This window comes from Neomonachus schauinslandi, chromosome 6 (assembly GCF_002201575.2).
Source record: "Neomonachus schauinslandi chromosome 6, ASM220157v2, whole genome shotgun sequence".
Classification (NCBI taxonomy): domain Eukaryota; kingdom Metazoa; phylum Chordata; class Mammalia; order Carnivora; family Phocidae; genus Neomonachus; species Neomonachus schauinslandi.
In genome coordinates, this window is record NC_058408.1 from 81,739,449 (window position 1) to 81,757,164 (window position 17,716).

Sequence of the window (17,716 nt, forward strand, 5' to 3'; positions counted from 1 at the left end):
ATCACCCCTATTCACTCAGTTTGTGGAGAGTGACAGCTTGGTCCAAATTTTTTAAAAAATGATAGGCTAAAAGACAAAAAAAATAGTCAACTGCAATAAGCTACCAGGCTTAATCAAGAATGGCTTAATATTATTCATCCTCTTCTTTGAACATTTTGCTTAAGTGCTTTATTAGAGCTACAAGCTCAGGGTTCCCACCACGCGCATCAATTTGTTTATAGGCTTTAGATTCAAGCTCTTTAAGAGTACTCCGAGTGTATTCAAAAGAACCTACATTCTCAAGATAATGTACACAGTATTTTTTAATATCTACGTTTTCGGTTCTCTGGCGCAATATATTCTGCACCTGGGTACTTTCAGGCCTTGACCAAATAGCGTGAATAGTAGGGAATGAAAACTTTCCCTCTGTTAGATCTTCACAAAAGCTTTTGTTTTCACTGTATTCTTTGGAGTGTAGATTAGCATAATCATCCCTAATTTGGAAAAAGAGCCCAAGTGTATTAAGTAGTGGCTTTAGATCTTCTTTGTAATCAGAGAACAACTGCATGAGACCTACTGCTAATCCAAATAGTCCACCTGTCTTTTGTAGCACCATCGCTTTATATTCTTCTTCAGTGGGACAAGTGTAATTATCCCTCCAATAAATATCTAGACCTTGTCCCTGATGGAGTTCCAAAAGCTGGTGGGTAAAAAGCTTCACTGCATCTGGGTGATCAAGGGTTAAGACTTTCTCTAGGCCAAGAAAATATACATAATTGGCAGAATTGATGACAGATGGAATTCCATAGATGCTGTGTGCCACTGGAAAGCCACGTCGGAGTTTTGAGTTGTCTTCAATATCATCGATGAGCAAACTGGCATTATGCAACATTTCTGTCACTTCAATGATAATCTAACAAAAAAGACAAGTGATAATTTCATTTTATTTGAGCTATTCAAAACAGCTTATAAATACTTAACAGATTATGAGAGTCTCAGATTTCTTAGTTTTTGCAATGAACAATTATTTAGCAACCTCAATATAAAACAATACATGTATGCACATTAAACTCAACTATGAGCAAGAGGTATTTTATGTGACATCTATTAATTTATTAGGGATTAAGAATGAGGTTAGAATTGCCTAAATACCTGTAGCTTGTCTTCTGGAACTTTTAGCCAATGATTAAATGCCTGTGAAAGTTTGGTTCTCACTTGTTTACCTGAAATTAAAGAATAAAATTTGGCAATAAAATTAATATTTCAGTTATTAAAAATACATTCAGAAACCTCCTTGAAAACTGTTCAAACTTGAATCCAGCCCCATCACTGCTGGGCCCCTACTGCCCCCTCTACCAAAATTCACATTCTAAAAGCTCACAGCCTTTTGAAATTAGGGCATGCAAAGAGATTCTAAAGTATTCAAATGGCCCACTAGTAAGCCCACTCCTTTCATCTTAACTTGTATCAGCAATTTTGGAATGAAATGGGCATTTTATGAACTATGATCTAATTCATTCCTTTTTTGAAAAATAAGTCGGTCTAGTCAGTGGCAGTTAATTAGCAATGTCTGTTTCAGAGAACTATAGGTATTTTTTTTTTTTTAAGATTTTTTATTTATTTGACAGAGAGAGACACAGCGAGAGAGGGAACACAAGCAGGGGGAGTGGGAGAGAGAGAAGCAGGCTTCCCGCCAAGCAGGGAGCCTGATGTGGGGCTCGATCCCAGGACCCTGGGACCATGACCTGAGCTGAAGGCAGACGCTTAACGACTGAGCCACCCAGGCACCCAAGAAGTATAGGTATTTCTAATGAAATGTACTTTGCTATTGAATTCAATAAAATCTCATAAAATTACCTCTTGAAATTATCTACCATTCCTTTAAATTAAGGTTTTAGAGATTGTACAACTCTGCTTCTTTCCTATCAAAAAATGAGATGACAATTCCCTGAAGTATTCCTTTTTAGCATCCCAGTTTGGTCAAAAGTTAATCTCTTTATTTTGACTAGGGCCATTAGTTTTTCAATATTATCATTTTCTTACATGGAAAGCTCAAGAGGTTTTTGGGTAGTAGTTATCAATAGAAGTCATTTTTGCCCAAATATAAAGGAATGGTAGATAAAAACCCCAACAAGATCTTTTAATAATGTTCTACGAGCTTCCTGCTAGAGGGAATGCACAGTAACATCCTAATTTCAGATGAGGTTTCAGGAAAAGTTACATAAAAAGTTTCAGTGAACAAAAACAGTTATTTTGTGTGTGTGTGAACAAAAACCTATCTGTTTTCTCTGCACCAGTCACCCAAGCAAATGAATACATAAACTCTCATCCCATATCCAAATGAAAGAAAGTTGCACTTTTTGTGAGAAGTCTAAAAGGGAAGGATCTCTTAAGGTTCAAGAAGCAGTATTTTCTGTCTACTAACCTTTAAGGTGAGCACGGTCTGGGTAGCAGCTATATACTTTATACTTTTGATTTACTTTCCAGTTTAACAAAGGCCAATCTGAGCTATACTTACAAAGCACGTCTGTGCAAAGTAACCCATACTGCCTAAAAAACAAGTTCAGAAGATGAAGAACACAAAGAATCAATGTAGAGCCACATTTTCCTTTTTGCTTTAGAATGTACATAGAAAACAGCACAATAAATGGCTTAACTTATAGGTCATGCAGTTGTGTTTTAATATTTTTTTCCTTTAACCAGATTCTGGGGTCTGGATTGATATTTTTAAGGCCCCAAATAGTTTCTAACAGGTACTAGTCATAGAGATCCCTCAAAATTAAAAGAAACAAATGATAATTATCTTTCCTCTTTATTTTTTAAAAAGATTTATTTTAGAAGGAGAGAGAGTGCGTGAGTGGGGGTAGGGGCAGAGAGGGAGGGAGAGGGACAGGCAGACTCTGTGCTGAGTGCGGAACCCGAAGCTAGGGCTTGATCCCATGAACCCAAGATCATGACCTGAGCAGAAGTCAAGAGTCTAATGCTCAACTGAGCCACCCAGGTGCCCCCAATTAGCCTTCCTCTTTAAAAGACCTTAATGTTACTAACTCCTGGCCTGGGCACCTACACTAGGACAAATAAATAAAAGTCATTTGATTTCACAAATTTCAGAAAATCCTAATATTAATAATTATTAATTATTATAATCTTTTATGAGCAAGAGCAACTTTCCAACAGAATAAATGGCCTGGACCACCTTTAAGTCACTTTAGGAACTCCGAAGTTCTCTGTGAAAAATAGGTTTATTATCCATAATGCAATTCCCTATTTTTTTAAAAGGTTTAATTAATTAATTAATTAATTTGGGGGGGAGGAGAGATCAGATGTACGCACAAAGTGGCAGAAGGAGAGGGAGAGAATCTCAAGCAGACTCCTCATGGAGCCCAATGAGGGATCAATCTCATGACCCTGAGATCATGACCTGAGCTGAAATCATGAGATGGGCGCTTAACAAACTGAACCACCCAGGCACCCCCCCATTAAAAAATTTTTTTTTAAATTTAAATTCAATTTAGTTAACATTATACTGTATTATTAGTTTGTGGGGTAGAATTTACTGATTTTATCAGTTGCATATAACACCCAATGCTCATTACATCAAGTGTTCTCCTTAACCCCCATCACCCAATTCCCCCACTCCCTATTTTTTCCCCTATTTCTTTTTAAAGATCTTTATTTTTATTTGTTTTGTAATTTACTTTTTAAAGATTCTATTTATTCATTTCAGATAGAGAGGGAGAGAGCACAAGTCAGGGGGAGGGGCAGAGGGAGAGGGAGAAGCAGACTCCCCACTAGTGGGGAGCCCGACGTGGGGCTTGATCCCAGGACCCCAAGATCATGACCTGAGCCAAAGGCAGACGCTTAACTGACTGAGCCACCCAGGCAACATGAAGATTTTTATTTTTTTAAGTATTCTCTACACCCACTGTGGAGCTTAAATTTACAATCCCAAGGTCAAGAGTCACATGCTCCACTGAGTCAGCTAGGTGCTTCATAATTTTTTATTTCTTTAGGAAAATCTTCTAAGGTTATATTCTATAATAGATGCAAGATTATATTAAATTTAAAAAAGTGAGAAACATAACAAGAGGTTTGTTATCTAATGGCTTAAAATACTACTTCAAGATAATGATTAAAAAAAATGTTACAGAAGTTCATTACACAGGTAAACAGTATTGCTAAATTGTAGCTACAGACAGTCCTTGCTTTGCACAGTAGCAGAACAGGAGATGCTCTTTAAGACTCTTTACAGCACTGATAACTGGCATGTTTTACCATAGCCCAGTTCTAGCCAGTGTTTGCAAACTTGTTACAAAATAAGTCCAACAACAGTAGAGTGCAGGAGTAACATCATGTTTCTCAGCAGGAGACTCTGAAATAAGTGTAGTTACCAGCTGCTGAATAAATACCGCTCAAAAGGGGTCTCTTGGCTTTTTCTTTTTCCGGCGGGGGGGGGGTGTGTGGGGCAGAGGGAGAGAGAATCTGATCTCACCACCCTGAGATCATGACCTGAGCTGAAATCAAGAGTCAAGATGCTGAACTGACTAAGCCACCCAGACACCCCTTGGCTTTTTCTTAAATAGCAGGCAACTTTTCCTTTTCATTCTTCTTCGTGTTTTTTCTGATTCCTTTTTTTTTTTTTTTTTTAGAGAGAGAGAGCACGCGTGCGTGTGCTTTGAGGGGAGGGGCAGAAGGATAGGAAGAGAAGCAGACTCCCTGCTGAGTGAGAGCCCCAACATGGGGCTTGATCCCAGGACCCTGAGATCATGACGTGAGCTGAAGTTAGATGCTCAACTGACTGACCCACCCAGGTAACCCCCTGGTTAACTTTTTGAGTGTACTTACGATCATTGTTTATGCAGTTATATATCAATAAAAAGCAGCACCAAGCCAAGGGCAAGCAGTCGACGTTGTCTGCCCTGGGTGTAGGCAATAAAGAGGTGCACTATCTGTAATGAATATAAAAATAGTAACAGACTGACTAGTTTTTTAAAAAGTGTGTATCTTCTTTGTCCTTTGGATCTTGAGGATTTCATCTTTAATACGTTTGGATTTTAACTTATAAGAAGAAGGATTTTATTTTATTTTTTTTGTCTCTGGAATCATCATGGTGGAAGGTAATTTATATCCAAAAAACTTAGGATCCTTTCATATTGCTTCTATAGTACTATGGAGTATCTTTATGCTGTCAATTAAATTTCATTTAATAAGCTTTGGTGAGTTATATCAGACAATATGGCTGGGTATAATTTGAGTTGGGGAGTAGATGGTTCCCTCCATTCCTTTGAAGCACTGACATTAGCAGGTACGTCTCCATTTAGGTCTGCCAGAATAGAAATGACACTAATCATGATGGCTTTCAAGATGTAGCTGGGGAGCTACCACTCTTCTGCTTTAGATAACCATATTTATCCTCTCCAGGCTTAGGAAGAATAGAAACACACATAATACCACTGAGGTGTGCCCATAAAGAAAGGTGTGCACTTTAGAACAGAAATGAAAAAGTGTTTATTGTGATTGAGCTGAGAACATCACTGGTCTATAGGTTAGCTATCTTATGGGCTAAATAGGTTTTTATGGCTGTCAACTAACTTATCATCTTTCATATAATTTCTACAAGAAAGAGCATTCCAAGTTTCAAGTAACTGGTTTGTGAATGAATTTTTATTCATTTTATTCAAGAACCCACACTTATTATATATATGAGTTTTAACTTGCTATTACCATTTTCCAGACCAAGTTAAAAAAATAGCAAAATAAAACATGCATATACATGATTAGGCAGGTGTTACTGTAAGAAGCTATGTTCAGGTGACCCATCTTCATATAGGAATAATGTGGGCTATGTTTCCAAGTAATGTGACTTAGAGATGCATTACTATTTGGCTCTTAAAGGAACTAGTAGCATAAGAAATGCAGTGTATGCGTGGTAGTAGAAAACATGAACATGGAAAGTAGAGTAAAGCTTTTTATTGTTACACAAATTGGCATAAAAACCCCTGATATCTAAATAGTGGGGAATAGGAATGTGTGGCATCCCTAAAGAATAAAACCTCTAATGACGTATTCAAATGTTTTCAGTATTTTTTTTTGTTATGTTGTATAATTGGACATTTTTAAAAGGGAGCTTCAAAAATATCCTTTTTTAAAAAGATTTTATTTGTCAGAGAGAGCGCACAAGCAGGGGGAGTAGCAGGCAGATGGAGACGCAGGCTCCCCACTGAGCAGGTAACCCGATGCAGGACTCAACCCCGAGTGAAAGGCAGATGCTTAACCGAATGAGCCACCCAGGCGTCCCAAAAATATCTCTTTTAAGAACAAAAAACTAAAAAGCTCTATTTGTCATTTTTCTCATATGTATCACCTTATTAAATAGGAAATCTTAAGAGCTGGTAAGTCTAACCTTTTCTGTATGCTAGCATTTGAATGACCACTACTCTATCACAAGACCCTATAAGGACCATAACTAAACAGTTACCTGGTAACTGAAGTAAATATTTATAGGGTTCTAGAAGAATTCTTTGGACTGTTTCTTGAGTCTTCTCCATTGTTTTTAAATTTCAAAGCTGATCTGTGAAAAAGGAGAAATATAATCTTAATAACTAAATTAATTTTGAGTTTCAAATGCAAAGGAATTTGTATCTCAAGGTGTTTTTGTACCGGCAGACTTTCAGTTTTGTTGTATAAGAAAATTCTACATATATGAAATCTTGAAACATGCTAAGTGAAAGAAGCCAGTCTTCAGAACAAATCTATAAAGACAGAAAGTAGACTGATGATTGCCTAGAGTTGGGGTAGCAAGAACAGGGAGTATGAAGCTTCTTTCTGTAGGGATTAAAATATTCTAAAATTAGATTGTGGTGATGGTTGCACAACCCTGTATATATACTGAAATTTAAACTTTAAGTGGGTGAACTATATATGTAAATTATCTCTCATAAGGAAAAAAAAAGGAAATCTTCAAGTGATTCATTGGTCAGCCTTAGTTAAAAAACTTATACTAAGCCTTTCTTATTTTACTCAACCATAAAGGCTTAAATTGTTGACATCAAATCAATGTCAAAACAAATCCACAGAATTATACTTCTATATTTGATTTATTACATAAATTAGTAAGCATACTTTTTTCAATCAGCATTAAGATGAATAAATTTTATATACTTAAAATGTAAGGGGAAAACTTATCTCTTGTACTTTCTTGGAAGGCAGCTATGCTCACCACTATACCACCAACGCTCTCTTGTACTTTCTTTACAACCAATCCTATTAATTGTACATACCTAAAATGACAATTAATCCAAGACGTGCATTAACTTGAATGCAATTATCAAAAATATTAGCCTGTACCTACACACACACACACACACACACATACACACACTATTCCCTTGTAGTGATTTATTATCTGAGTTTTACATTTACTTCAATATTTTCTAGAATACCCCTCATGGTCTTCTACAATACTTCTTTACTGTTGAATCCAATCCCCACTTGGTTTCTTTGTAAGTATCTTTGCAATTTTTATTTCTCCTTATCTTAGGAATCTTCTTTTCTCATTGCTCTGACATCTTGGGCACATTTTAGGTGGTTTCTCACCTTTATCTGCTTTCTTTTGCTTCTATAACAATGATTTGGTATTCAGGATCATGAACCAAAAGGATTGAAAAGTAAGTTTTTAGTAATCTCCTCTTGAGTAACTAGGTGAAACAATCTTAAGAACTGAGCATTCCAGCAAAGGAAATCATCTTAGCAATATGACCTAAAAGACAAACACTCCATGTAGAAAAGTTTTACACCTGCCTTGACTGACAATTAATACCCAGTCTGTCTCAGTGGAAAAAAAAGTTCAGAAAATATTTTGAAATTATCTAAAAATTAGTAATCTCTTATCTATACTGTTTATTATTTTATTTATTTTTAAAGATTTTATTTATTTGACAGAGAGAGATCGAGAGAGAGAACAAAAGCAGGTTGGGCTGCAGCCCGAGACAGAGGGAGAAGCAGGCTCCCCGCTGAGCAGGGAGCTGATGCGGGACTTGATCCCAGGACTCTGGGATCCCAGGACCCTGGGATCATGACCTGAGCCGAAGGCAGACGCTTAACTGACTGAGCCACCCAGGCACCCCTCTTATCTATACTGTTTAAGTTTGACATGTTACCCCATTCTTTTTTTTTTTTTTTAAGATTTTATTTTTTTTTTATTTGAGAGAGAGAGAATGAGAGAGAGAGCACATGAGAGGGGGGAGGGTCAGAGGGAGAGGCAGACTCCCTGCTCGGCGGGAAGCCTGTTTTTCCCTCTCCCACTCCCCCTGCTTGTGTTCCCTCTCTTGCTGTGTCTCTGTCAAATAAATAAAATCTTTAAAAAAAAAAAAAAAAGGTGACAAGCAGGAAGAATAATCACTTACATAAAAGATTACTGAACAGAAAGAATTAGGGGTAGGATAAACAAAAAAGGGCATCTTTTATACACTTCTGCCTTTAAAACAGTTGGTAGCCATCTCTTCACAACTAGGTTGAAAGCAATAATCACGTTTATCTTTTTTCACAACCTCCAGAACACATTTATCTTATGAGTTATGTGTCCACCTTTCAAGAACTCTTTTGTCTCTATCTGGAGACAAGTATACTTTGCCCAGAAGTCAGAGCTAACTAACCTTTGTTCCAATTCTTAAGGCTTTGGTTGATGCCATTAAAATACAAAAATACTAATTATTACGTGAATTAACGTTCCTTTCCTAGAGGATGTTTATACACAAGTATTCTCAGTAGCAGGAAAACACAGGAACCTCAATTTTTCTAGGTATTGAAAAGTAATCTGTTTTGTGTCTTCTTAAGTCTCAGGGGTTCTACACACTGTGGCCTATACCCTACCTGATTTTTTTCCCTTTTTTTTTTTTTTTTTTAACGCAAAGGACTCCTATTATGGCTAGAAATTTCAGCCACCAGGTACTAGACTCAAATATATTGAGGCATTAGTGTTACATGAAATCTACTAACTTGTTTTTAGATTGAATAACTACAGAATGCCTCTGTGAGAGAGTCTGAAACTACTCACTTTCAAAACTGGAAAAGTGCCTTTAATTTGTTCCTACAATTGATGGATGAATATTAATATAAAAATAGATTATCCCCTGTGTGTGGACTATTACTGAAATAATCTCCTAGTTGGGCTCCCTGCATTTGCCCCTCAATCTAGACCTCTACTCTTCAGCCATCTTTGCAAAATTCAGATCTGGCCCTATTTCCCAACCACCTGAGAACCCTTCAAAGACATCCCTTTGCTCTTAAGTTAAAAATAAAACTCCTTAACAAACTAAGATTGGACTACTCTCCCGCCTCCCCCACCCCAACTTTAGTTCTTCACACTTTATCTCATTATTATTTTTGTTATTATGTTAGTTCTTCACACTTTAAAAGCTCCCTCTAGATACAAGGCTTTCCAACATATTTTTTCTGCCTGGAATGTTCTTTCCTTAGTTAACTCTTGCTAACCCACTCTCAGCTCGATCCTCACTCTACTTCCCTTAAGCAAAATTCCCTATTTTAAATCATCACGTAACTCTCCTTTGTAGCAGTCACCACTGTTACCAATTTCACAGTCGTGTGTCCATTTTACTTCATATCTGTACGGATTTTCTATATGGTAGGTGTTCAATAGATATGTGAAGGATTGAATGAACAGAAAGTGCCTTCTAACTCGCTAGAGGACGAAATCAGGGCACACACTTGCAATATAAAAAGTTAAAATACCGTGCAAGTTTTTTTTTTTTTTTTAAGGGAATGATCTGGTTTCAAAATCGCTAAATAGTGACATACAAAATAAGTGTAGCTGTGAAACGCAGAATGAATCCTTCCACTCAAACTTTGGGAGATGATAAACCTGAAGAAAACTGCCCGAGATACAGGCAGTGGATTTAAATAACTTCAAGGCCGATTTTTAACAGACTTGGCAAAAGGGCTTCAAGGGGGTACTCTGCTAGTCCAGAGCCTGCAGGGTCGGTGAGGTTCCTGCTTCCTCTCCGCTCAGATGCCTCCTTCCGCCCTACTGGGTCACCTACAGCTCCTCCCCTTCTCTAGCAAGGATGGAAAATTCATACACAATCCGGTTCAGCATCCGGGTCCTCACCCTCCTTTCTTTCTTTCCTCTCGACCCCGCCTTCCAGCCTCCCCCGCCCTCATTCCCATCCGGGTTTCCCCCGGCCGCCACCACAGCCGCTCACGGTTCAACGGTGATATCACAACTTTCGCGCTGCCGGTCCGGGAGTAGTAGTACCCAGCATCAACTTCCCACTTTATAGTTCAGACCAAGATGCCGCCTGACGCCTACATGGATCCCTCCCCCTACTTCACCACAGAACTCTCCACCCTCCTCAGCCGCCAGCGACACCGCATTACTCGGTGCAGGAAAATGCGCCATCCCGGTCACACTGCGCAGGCGTCGTTGTCACCTCCCCACTGCTTTGTCGCTCCGCCCCCCCTTCTCGTCTCATGCAGACGCGGAGCATTGCGGATCTTGCAGTTCTCCTGGGCAAGGGCTTGCCCATTGGCCCGGGAGGTTGGACTACATTTCCCGGGAAGCTTTGAGGCGTAACTTTCTGTTTCCATAGAAGTGGTGGGAAAATGGCGTCGTTGTTTGTATCCCGGGGACCAATAAGAATAGGGTATGGGCGGGTTCTAAAGAATGTTAACCAATCCGAGGTCGTCTAAGAGGCCCTCCGGGAAAGAGGTAGGGGAGGGGAACATATCTAGGGGAGGGGAGAAAGAAGGGAGGGGGGACACTTGGGGTTGGGGGGGGGAAGCGATGTTTGCCCGTCAGTCGAGTCCGGAGTGAGGAGCTCGGGCGCCGGAGCGGAGGGAGACTCTTGAGCTTAAGCTTGCCGCCGCCACGGCCACCGCCTGGACCTTTGCCCGGAGGGAGCCGCAGAGGGTCTGGCGCCGCCGTCCTCTGGAGGGCAGCGCGATTCGGGGCCCGGACCTTCAGTCCGGGAGGGATTTTTCGTCGTCCCCCCTCCCCCCAGCGAGGGAGCCCGAGCGGCCGCCAAACAAAGGTACCAGTCGCCGCCGCGGGAGGAGGAGGAGCCGGAGCTTCAGCCTCAGCAACCGCTGGACCCGCCGCCCTTCTTCCCCCATCTCTCCCCCGGGCCTACTGGTTTTGGGGGGAGTAGGGGAGGGAACTCTGGACGTGCCAGGGTCAGAGCTCGCCTCCGCGGAAGGTAGGGTCATTTTCTGAGGCTTTCACCGTCTCGTAAGGGGGTCCTTTCGGGAGTCACCGGGCCCAGCCGAGGAGCAGGGGATGATCGCTCGGGGGTCTCGCCGGGCGCCCGGATTCGGGGCCTCGGCCTCCCGGGAGCCCCCGCCCCCGTGCAGTTGCCAAGCCCGAGTCGCCCCCCAGCCTGGCGGCCGCACACTCAGCGCTTTACCGGCTCCGGGCCGCGATGGGGGGCCCGGGCCGGCGCGGGGGGCTGTGCCCCTTCCCGGCCCCTCGGTCCTCTGGCGGTCTCCGCGGTCCGGCAGCCGGGGATCCCCCTCGCACTTGTCTGGTCTCCGCCTCGGAGCGGGACGTGGGCAGCGGTTGTGCGGTGGGGTCGGTCCTGCCCGCGGCCCTGCGGCCCGCCTGGCCTCTCCGCCGCCCCCATCCGGGGCCCCTTGGGCCCGGGCCTGCTCCGGCTCGGACGCGGGGCTGCGCGACCCTCTGGGGCACCGACCCGCTCGGCCGGGCCCGGAGGCCCTCCGGGAGGACAGCCGGCCCCGCGCCGGCCCCCGGGCTTGTTGTGAGTTTCTTCTCTGACAGAAATGGCGTCATTGTCGGAGACTGGAAACTCCGTCGGGTCCCGACAATGGGGACGGGAAGCTGCCGAGCTGTGTAGGTGGCTGGGTTTGCGGGGCTGGCGAGGCCACAGGGAGCCCCTCATCGGCGTTTCGTGTTTCGGAGGTTGACGTCCGCTACGGCTTTTGCTTCGGGGTTCAGGCTTCGCTCGGTTCCCACCGCCTCCGCCAGTACAGAGGGGTGCCTGTGGTGTTGACCGGGTGTCTTTTGTTTCCCCTCCAGGTGCAGGTGAATCTGCTGTTTTCGAGGGGATCGCGGTCCCGGAATCATCATGAAGGTAAGATTGCTTACAGAAAATGACCTCTGGGGTTCTAGAATTGGGGAAGTGGGGGCGGGGGGGTTGATCGAGGTCGTGTGTGGGGCCTCCGAGTTTTGCAGAGGAAGGTGTGTTTGGTAGCTTGGAGCCCGAGCCCCTTTCCCGGGAGACGATGGGGTTCAGCTGGTGTGGCTCTCTGTCGGTTTAGCTGTGGAGTTGGGGCCACTTACAGGATGTCGCACTGAGCATAATTCTCCCATATAGAACGTCTCTTTTTGCAGGGTAAGGCAGGAGTAACTGCATGAAATAAAGTGTTTTAAAAGGTAAAACAGAAAAATCAGGTCAGGTAATCTGACTCTAGAAACTGAACTGTATGGTGGTTCTAGCGATTACATTGATGAAAGAAAATCTCGTTTATTGTGTGAACAGTACTGTGAATTTTTAGCAGAAGACCTATTCGGTTAGCCATGAAAATAATCTGAATTGAAAGATTTTTAAAGAGAATCTTTGTGATCTTTACACAACTCAGAGATAGCAGTTTTTCCTTGTATTTCCTGGGATTTAGGATTATATGGTTTATTTTTCTTTGTTGATCCATTTAGTCTGTAAATTGTTAGATGTTGTGATAAAACCAATGTGGATTGATTTGGAAAACCCATGGCCAGGTTACTCTTAAATGTAAACATGTTAACTGAATGGAGGATAGTGTGTAAAAAGTAGAGTTTACTTAATTGGTGGAAGAGATCATGGCAGTGAAAGTATAGGTTTTTTTTTTAGAGACTATGTAATTGAATGCTGTCATTTTTTAATACACTGGAGAATGAAAAGCCTTAGGTATCTGGCCCTTCGAGATTCAACTGGTGGAACTTAGAAACTATAGATATTTTTCATCCATGACAAATTTGGAAGTGCTTGAAAGGGTAGAGTGTGTTCACAAGTATAGAAATGCATAGAATAGTATGGGAAAATGTAAATGTTGTCTACTTTTGATAGTTCCTGTGAATTATTTGAAAACAAGTTTTCTTCTGTTCAGGATCAACTGCTTTTATAGTACTGCATCTAAATGAAAATTTGTAATGCTTGTGTTTATGGAAGAAAGTAAAAGCTGTGACTACTTAAATATGTATCAGCTATACAAAGTAAGTTTAGTCTAGTTTTTCTTTTTTTTTAGTTTTTTTCTTCTTGAGTTTGGGGTGCTATAAACTACCTGAAACAGTTTATATCTGTTGAATTCGTCTCATCTTCATGTAAATGAAAAAAATAATCAGTTATGTTTCAGAAACAGATTCCTTTTATTAGTCACAGATGCTACTTATAACTCCTGAGACCTGTGTAAAACAGTGACAAGTGAATTTGTTAGGAAAAACTGTATATCTTCCTTGGTGTTGGGTGAGAATTTCTTAAGAAAAGTGTTGGGTTGAATAACATATAATAAATTCAGAAGGTGAATAATACAGGATTTAGTTTGTGATAGATACTGCAGTCTGTCATAGTTCCCAGTGAACTGCCTGGCACATCTTGGGTACTCTGTTAACGTTTGATTAAAAGAAAGGCAGTAAGTTGAAGGTCCTTAAGATTTAACTTTTCTTTTCTTTCGTTTTCTTCCTTTCATTTCCCCCCCGCCTTTTTTTTTTAACTTGTGTGTTTAAAAAATGAAACTACGTTGGAAACTTTAGCCTTAAAAGTGTCATAGTATTAGGCAAATGCAAATTTTTGGTATCATTTTAGAACTACTGATTTTAAGTGCTTAGCATTTCCATTAACATTGCCTTTTTAAAAAAGGGTACTACTAATGTTCAAAGGAAGAGTTATTAAATTTCTAATTTTATACGAGAAGAACTTCCTGTTATTGTATGTATAGTAAGTCTTCTCATTGGGAGTCTACTGATAATCAGCAGTACTACAAACTTAGCGTATTTCTTATAACGTAATTTCTTACATGGTGAACATTGAGAGGTTGCCCATGATTGGTATTTTGCTTTAACAAAGTTGTAATTCAAAAAGTATTTAGTAGTGATTATATTGGGCTCACATTTTCTCTTTTTTGTGTGTGTTCCCAGTTTCTAAATTGTAATGACAACTGAGCTATATATAGAAGGATTTATGCTATTTATCAGATCTTTCCAAACACACTAGTACTTTGAGGCAAGCTTTTAAGTTTTTATTGTCTGTTTTATTAGTCACAAGAAATTTTTAAATTTTATTAAGTGGCAGTGTACTGATGGCATTGAAAGAATGTTTAGTAATACTTTTCTGGTTGTTGCTTTAAAGTCTCAAAATAAAGAAAAATGTATATATCATTTTAAATGTTACGTATTTTAGAAACAATTTTGCTGTAGTACTTACTTCAAGAGTTTATTTAAATAAAGCCCCTTCACTCACTAGTATATTCTGTCTTGTAATATTTTTGCCCAGTGTGTTTTTGAGAAATAGCACTGTAACACAAAGCAGTTCTGTTCTTAACATAGGTCATGATATTGGGGTTATATCGGATTTTTTATAGTTTTTATAGGTCTTTCAGTGTCAGTGATAGCACATTTTCAGGAAATCCTAAATTATTAAAAGTTTGTAAATGATTCTAAGACTTAATTATGTCCAATTCATTTCCTACTTTTTTCTAACTAAAACTGTTTTCCTGCTTATACATCGTGCACATTATTAACATCTCTCATTACATTGCAGTAAATTTTCAAATGAAGTGGGAGAAGCTGGAGAGGCTGGAGATTTCAGAATCTTTATGGGATAAGTGATTTAGATGGTTGTGCTTAGAATCTTGGGAGAGTGGGCTTTTTCAGATCTACCATTATCTTCAGTAATCACTGGCTTTAGAACACACAAAAATAATGGATTGATTACAAATGCCCTTTGCTTGTGTGCATGTTCTCACCCCCTTCCCCTTTCCTCCCACCTTCCTTCCCCCTTTCCTTTCCCTGGCTTCTCCTTTCCCTCTTTTCTTCCCTTCCTTTTTTCCCCCCTTCCTTCTTTTTCTTCACTTGCTTCTTCCCTCTCCCATCACTCTCTCTACCTCCTTCTTTTCCCCTTCTTTCTTCCTCTTCCTTCTACCCTCTTTCATAAATCATTCATTTAACAACAACCCCATGCATCAGGCAGTGTGGAATGAAGGTGAATAAGCTATCAGATCTGCTCTCAAGGAGCTCACAATTTAGTAGAAGACACAGAAAAACAAAGCAGAACAGCACATATTGAATTATAAGAGTATTGACCACAGTATACAATAATTGTGGTAAGTGCTGTGGGAGGACAGAAGAGGACATCTAAATCAGAGTCATGGAAAGTTCTGTGGTAGAATTGACATCTAAGCTGAATGTTAAAGCTTTCATTGGGCAAAGAAGGGTAAAAAAACAGTGAGACGGGACTACATGTTGGAAAATGAAAAAAATCAAGATAGTGTATTTGGAAACTGTTCGCTGTGCCTAACTTAAAGCATGATGTGTTTGGGATGGAAATAGGAGGGCAAGGATGGGAGAAGGCTAAGTTAGGCAGTTGAAAATTTTCTTGAACGGTACATAGAACCACTGAAGGTTGTTTGAAAGGAGTAAAGTTGGTGGATTTATATTCTGGAGAGGTCACTTTGGTAGTATTGTAGTGAATACGCCAAATGGGAGATCTGAATGGAAGATCTGGAGATTCCAGGTGAGAAGTCCAACTGAGAAGTGAGTAGGGGCTTGAACTAATGCAGTGGGGGTAGATCTGAGATATCTAGGAAACAGAATTCAGGACCTAGTAACTTGCCCTAGGGCGGGAAGAAGTTTCTGTCATGGGGCATGAGATTGATATTATTGTCACCTGAAGTATTGTTGGAATTGAAATAAAGATGTTGTACAGGGTTTTGAGTATTGAAGGGACCTGTAGGATGTCCACATCCTCTAGTTAAAATGTAGGATGAAGAGAAATCAGAGGCATGGTTAATTCAGTGTGAATTAACTTTTAACTGTAATATTTGAGAGGATTTACATCTATAATGTGGCGTATGTATTTTGTCCTATGAATTTGTGGTCTTCTTGATGAACAGGTAATTTTGTAAAATACTGATGTGTGTTCTGTCTAAATTGCTAATTGTCTCTTGTAATTTTTTAAAAAAGCATGTTGGTTGAGTACATATTTCACTAAAGAATGTGTTCCTGCTACTTCAGTCTGTGAATTCAGTCACTGAAGAAATAATTGTGTACCCTCCATGTATCAGACATGCTTCTAGGTATTGAGGATACAGCTGTAAACAAAACAAGAGTTCTTCCCCTCATGGAGTTTACTTTAAATTAGGACACACAGACACCAAGCAAAAAAAAAAAGTGATAAGTGCTGTGAAGTAAAGCAAAATCAGGATAAGAGGTTACAGTGACAGAAGGTGTTAACTTTAGGTGGAGTGTAATAAATGGCCTGTTTTTGGAGATGACATGTAAGCATCATGCGAAACAAGTGATACAGTGAGCCATTCAGTTATGTGGAGGAAGAGTGGTTTATGCAGAAAATACAAGGGCTAGGGTCCTGGGGAGGAATGTATTTGGCCTGTTTGACCGTGGCATACCTTAGGGAACAGGAAGGCCTTTAGAGCTGGAGTGGTAGGAGATGAGGCTAGAGAGATCACAAGGACCAGTTCAGTGTAGGGCCTTGTAGGTCTTGGGAAGGACTTGGAGTAAAACCTGAGTGTATTGGAAATTACTGAAGGGTCTTGAGCAAGAGAGTAAAGTGATCTGATTTACATTTTTAAGCGGTAACTGCTGGTCAGAGGCTAGACTGTGGGGGAGCAAGAGTAGAAGGAGGGGCACCAATGGCAAGGCTGCCAAGTTAGTTCTGGTGAGAGATGGTGGTGGACCAGGTGGGAAGGTGGGTTTGTTGCAGGTGGGGATGATAGGATTTGAATGGATTGGATGTGAAGGAAAAGTTCTGCTTCTTGCTGCTACTTATGGTTGACTAGTCTCTCCCCCTCCCCTTTTAAAATATGTCTTCTGTGATTAATTGGTGGATGGGATTCTTAGGATTGAATACAGCGAAGAAGGCATTCCCAACTCTTAGCCTTCCCTTATTAGGGAGCCATGAACATTGAGCCATGAACATTGAACAGTCCTTTCCATCTTTTTGTTTTGTTTTGTTTTTAAATTTTAGGAAATGAGATAAAAGTCACCCTTTCAAAGTCTACAGTGCAGAGGTGCTTGGGTGCTCAGTCGGTTAAGCGTCCGATTCTTGATTTTGGCTCACGTCATGATCTCAGCGTCGTGGCATCGAGCCCGGCATTAGGCTCCATGCTCAGCAAATAAGTCTGCTTAAGATTCTTTCTCCCTCTGCTCCTCCCCACACCCGCATACACTCAAGTACTCTCGCTCACGTGCTGTCTCTCAAATAAATAAATCTTAAAAAAAAAAATAAAGTGTACAGGTCAGTATTTAGTATTTTCACAGGATTGTGCATCTGTTCACTACTGTTTAACTGCAGAACATTTTTGTCTTCCCAACAAGAAACCTGTACCTATTAGATGTCACTCCTTGTTCTCCTCCTCTGTCTCTCCCCAGGCAGTCACTAATCTACTTTCGGTCTCTAGGGGATTGCCTGTTCTGGACATTTCCTATCAGTGGAATCATACAATATGTGGCCTTTGTACCTGACTTCTTTCACTTAGCATAATATTTTTTTTTTTT

At 40.6% G+C, this 17,716-nt stretch overlaps 2 protein-coding genes across 6 annotated transcripts in view; one reads left to right on the plus strand and one right to left on the minus strand.

Annotated features, from left to right (window-relative positions):
- Positions 1-99: 99 nt before the first annotated feature.
- Positions 100-10,398, minus strand: GGPS1 (geranylgeranyl diphosphate synthase 1). Of its 5 annotated transcripts, none has more exons than XM_021696163.2 (4): positions 10,200-10,398; positions 6,458-6,550; positions 1,132-1,202; positions 100-892 (listed from the first exon to the last, which is right to left on the minus strand). In XM_021696163.2, exons 2-4 carry the CDS (start codon positions 6,525-6,527, stop codon positions 131-133), a joined length of 903 nt encoding a protein of 300 aa, XP_021551838.1. In that variant the 5' UTR covers positions 6,528-6,550; positions 10,200-10,398; the 3' UTR covers positions 100-130. The 5 variants fall into 5 exon arrangements, with proteins under 5 accessions (XP_021551838.1, XP_021551839.1, XP_044771948.1 ...); XM_021696164.2 differs by lacking the exon at positions 10,200-10,398 and adding an exon at positions 7,199-7,944; XM_044916013.1 differs by lacking the exon at positions 10,200-10,398 and adding an exon at positions 4,825-4,928 and having other exon boundaries at positions 6,458-6,514.
- Positions 10,399-11,008: 610 nt separating this feature from the next.
- Positions 11,009-17,716, plus strand: part of ARID4B (AT-rich interaction domain 4B) — a 145,284-nt gene continuing 138,576 nt past the window's right edge. Inside the window, exons 1-2 of the mRNA XM_044916014.1 lie at positions 11,009-11,192; positions 12,029-12,083. Of these exons, the coding sequence (XP_044771949.1) occupies positions 12,078-12,083 (6 nt within the window). The 5' untranslated portion in view covers positions 11,009-11,192; positions 12,029-12,077. The remainder of the gene's footprint in view (positions 11,193-12,028; positions 12,084-17,716) is intronic.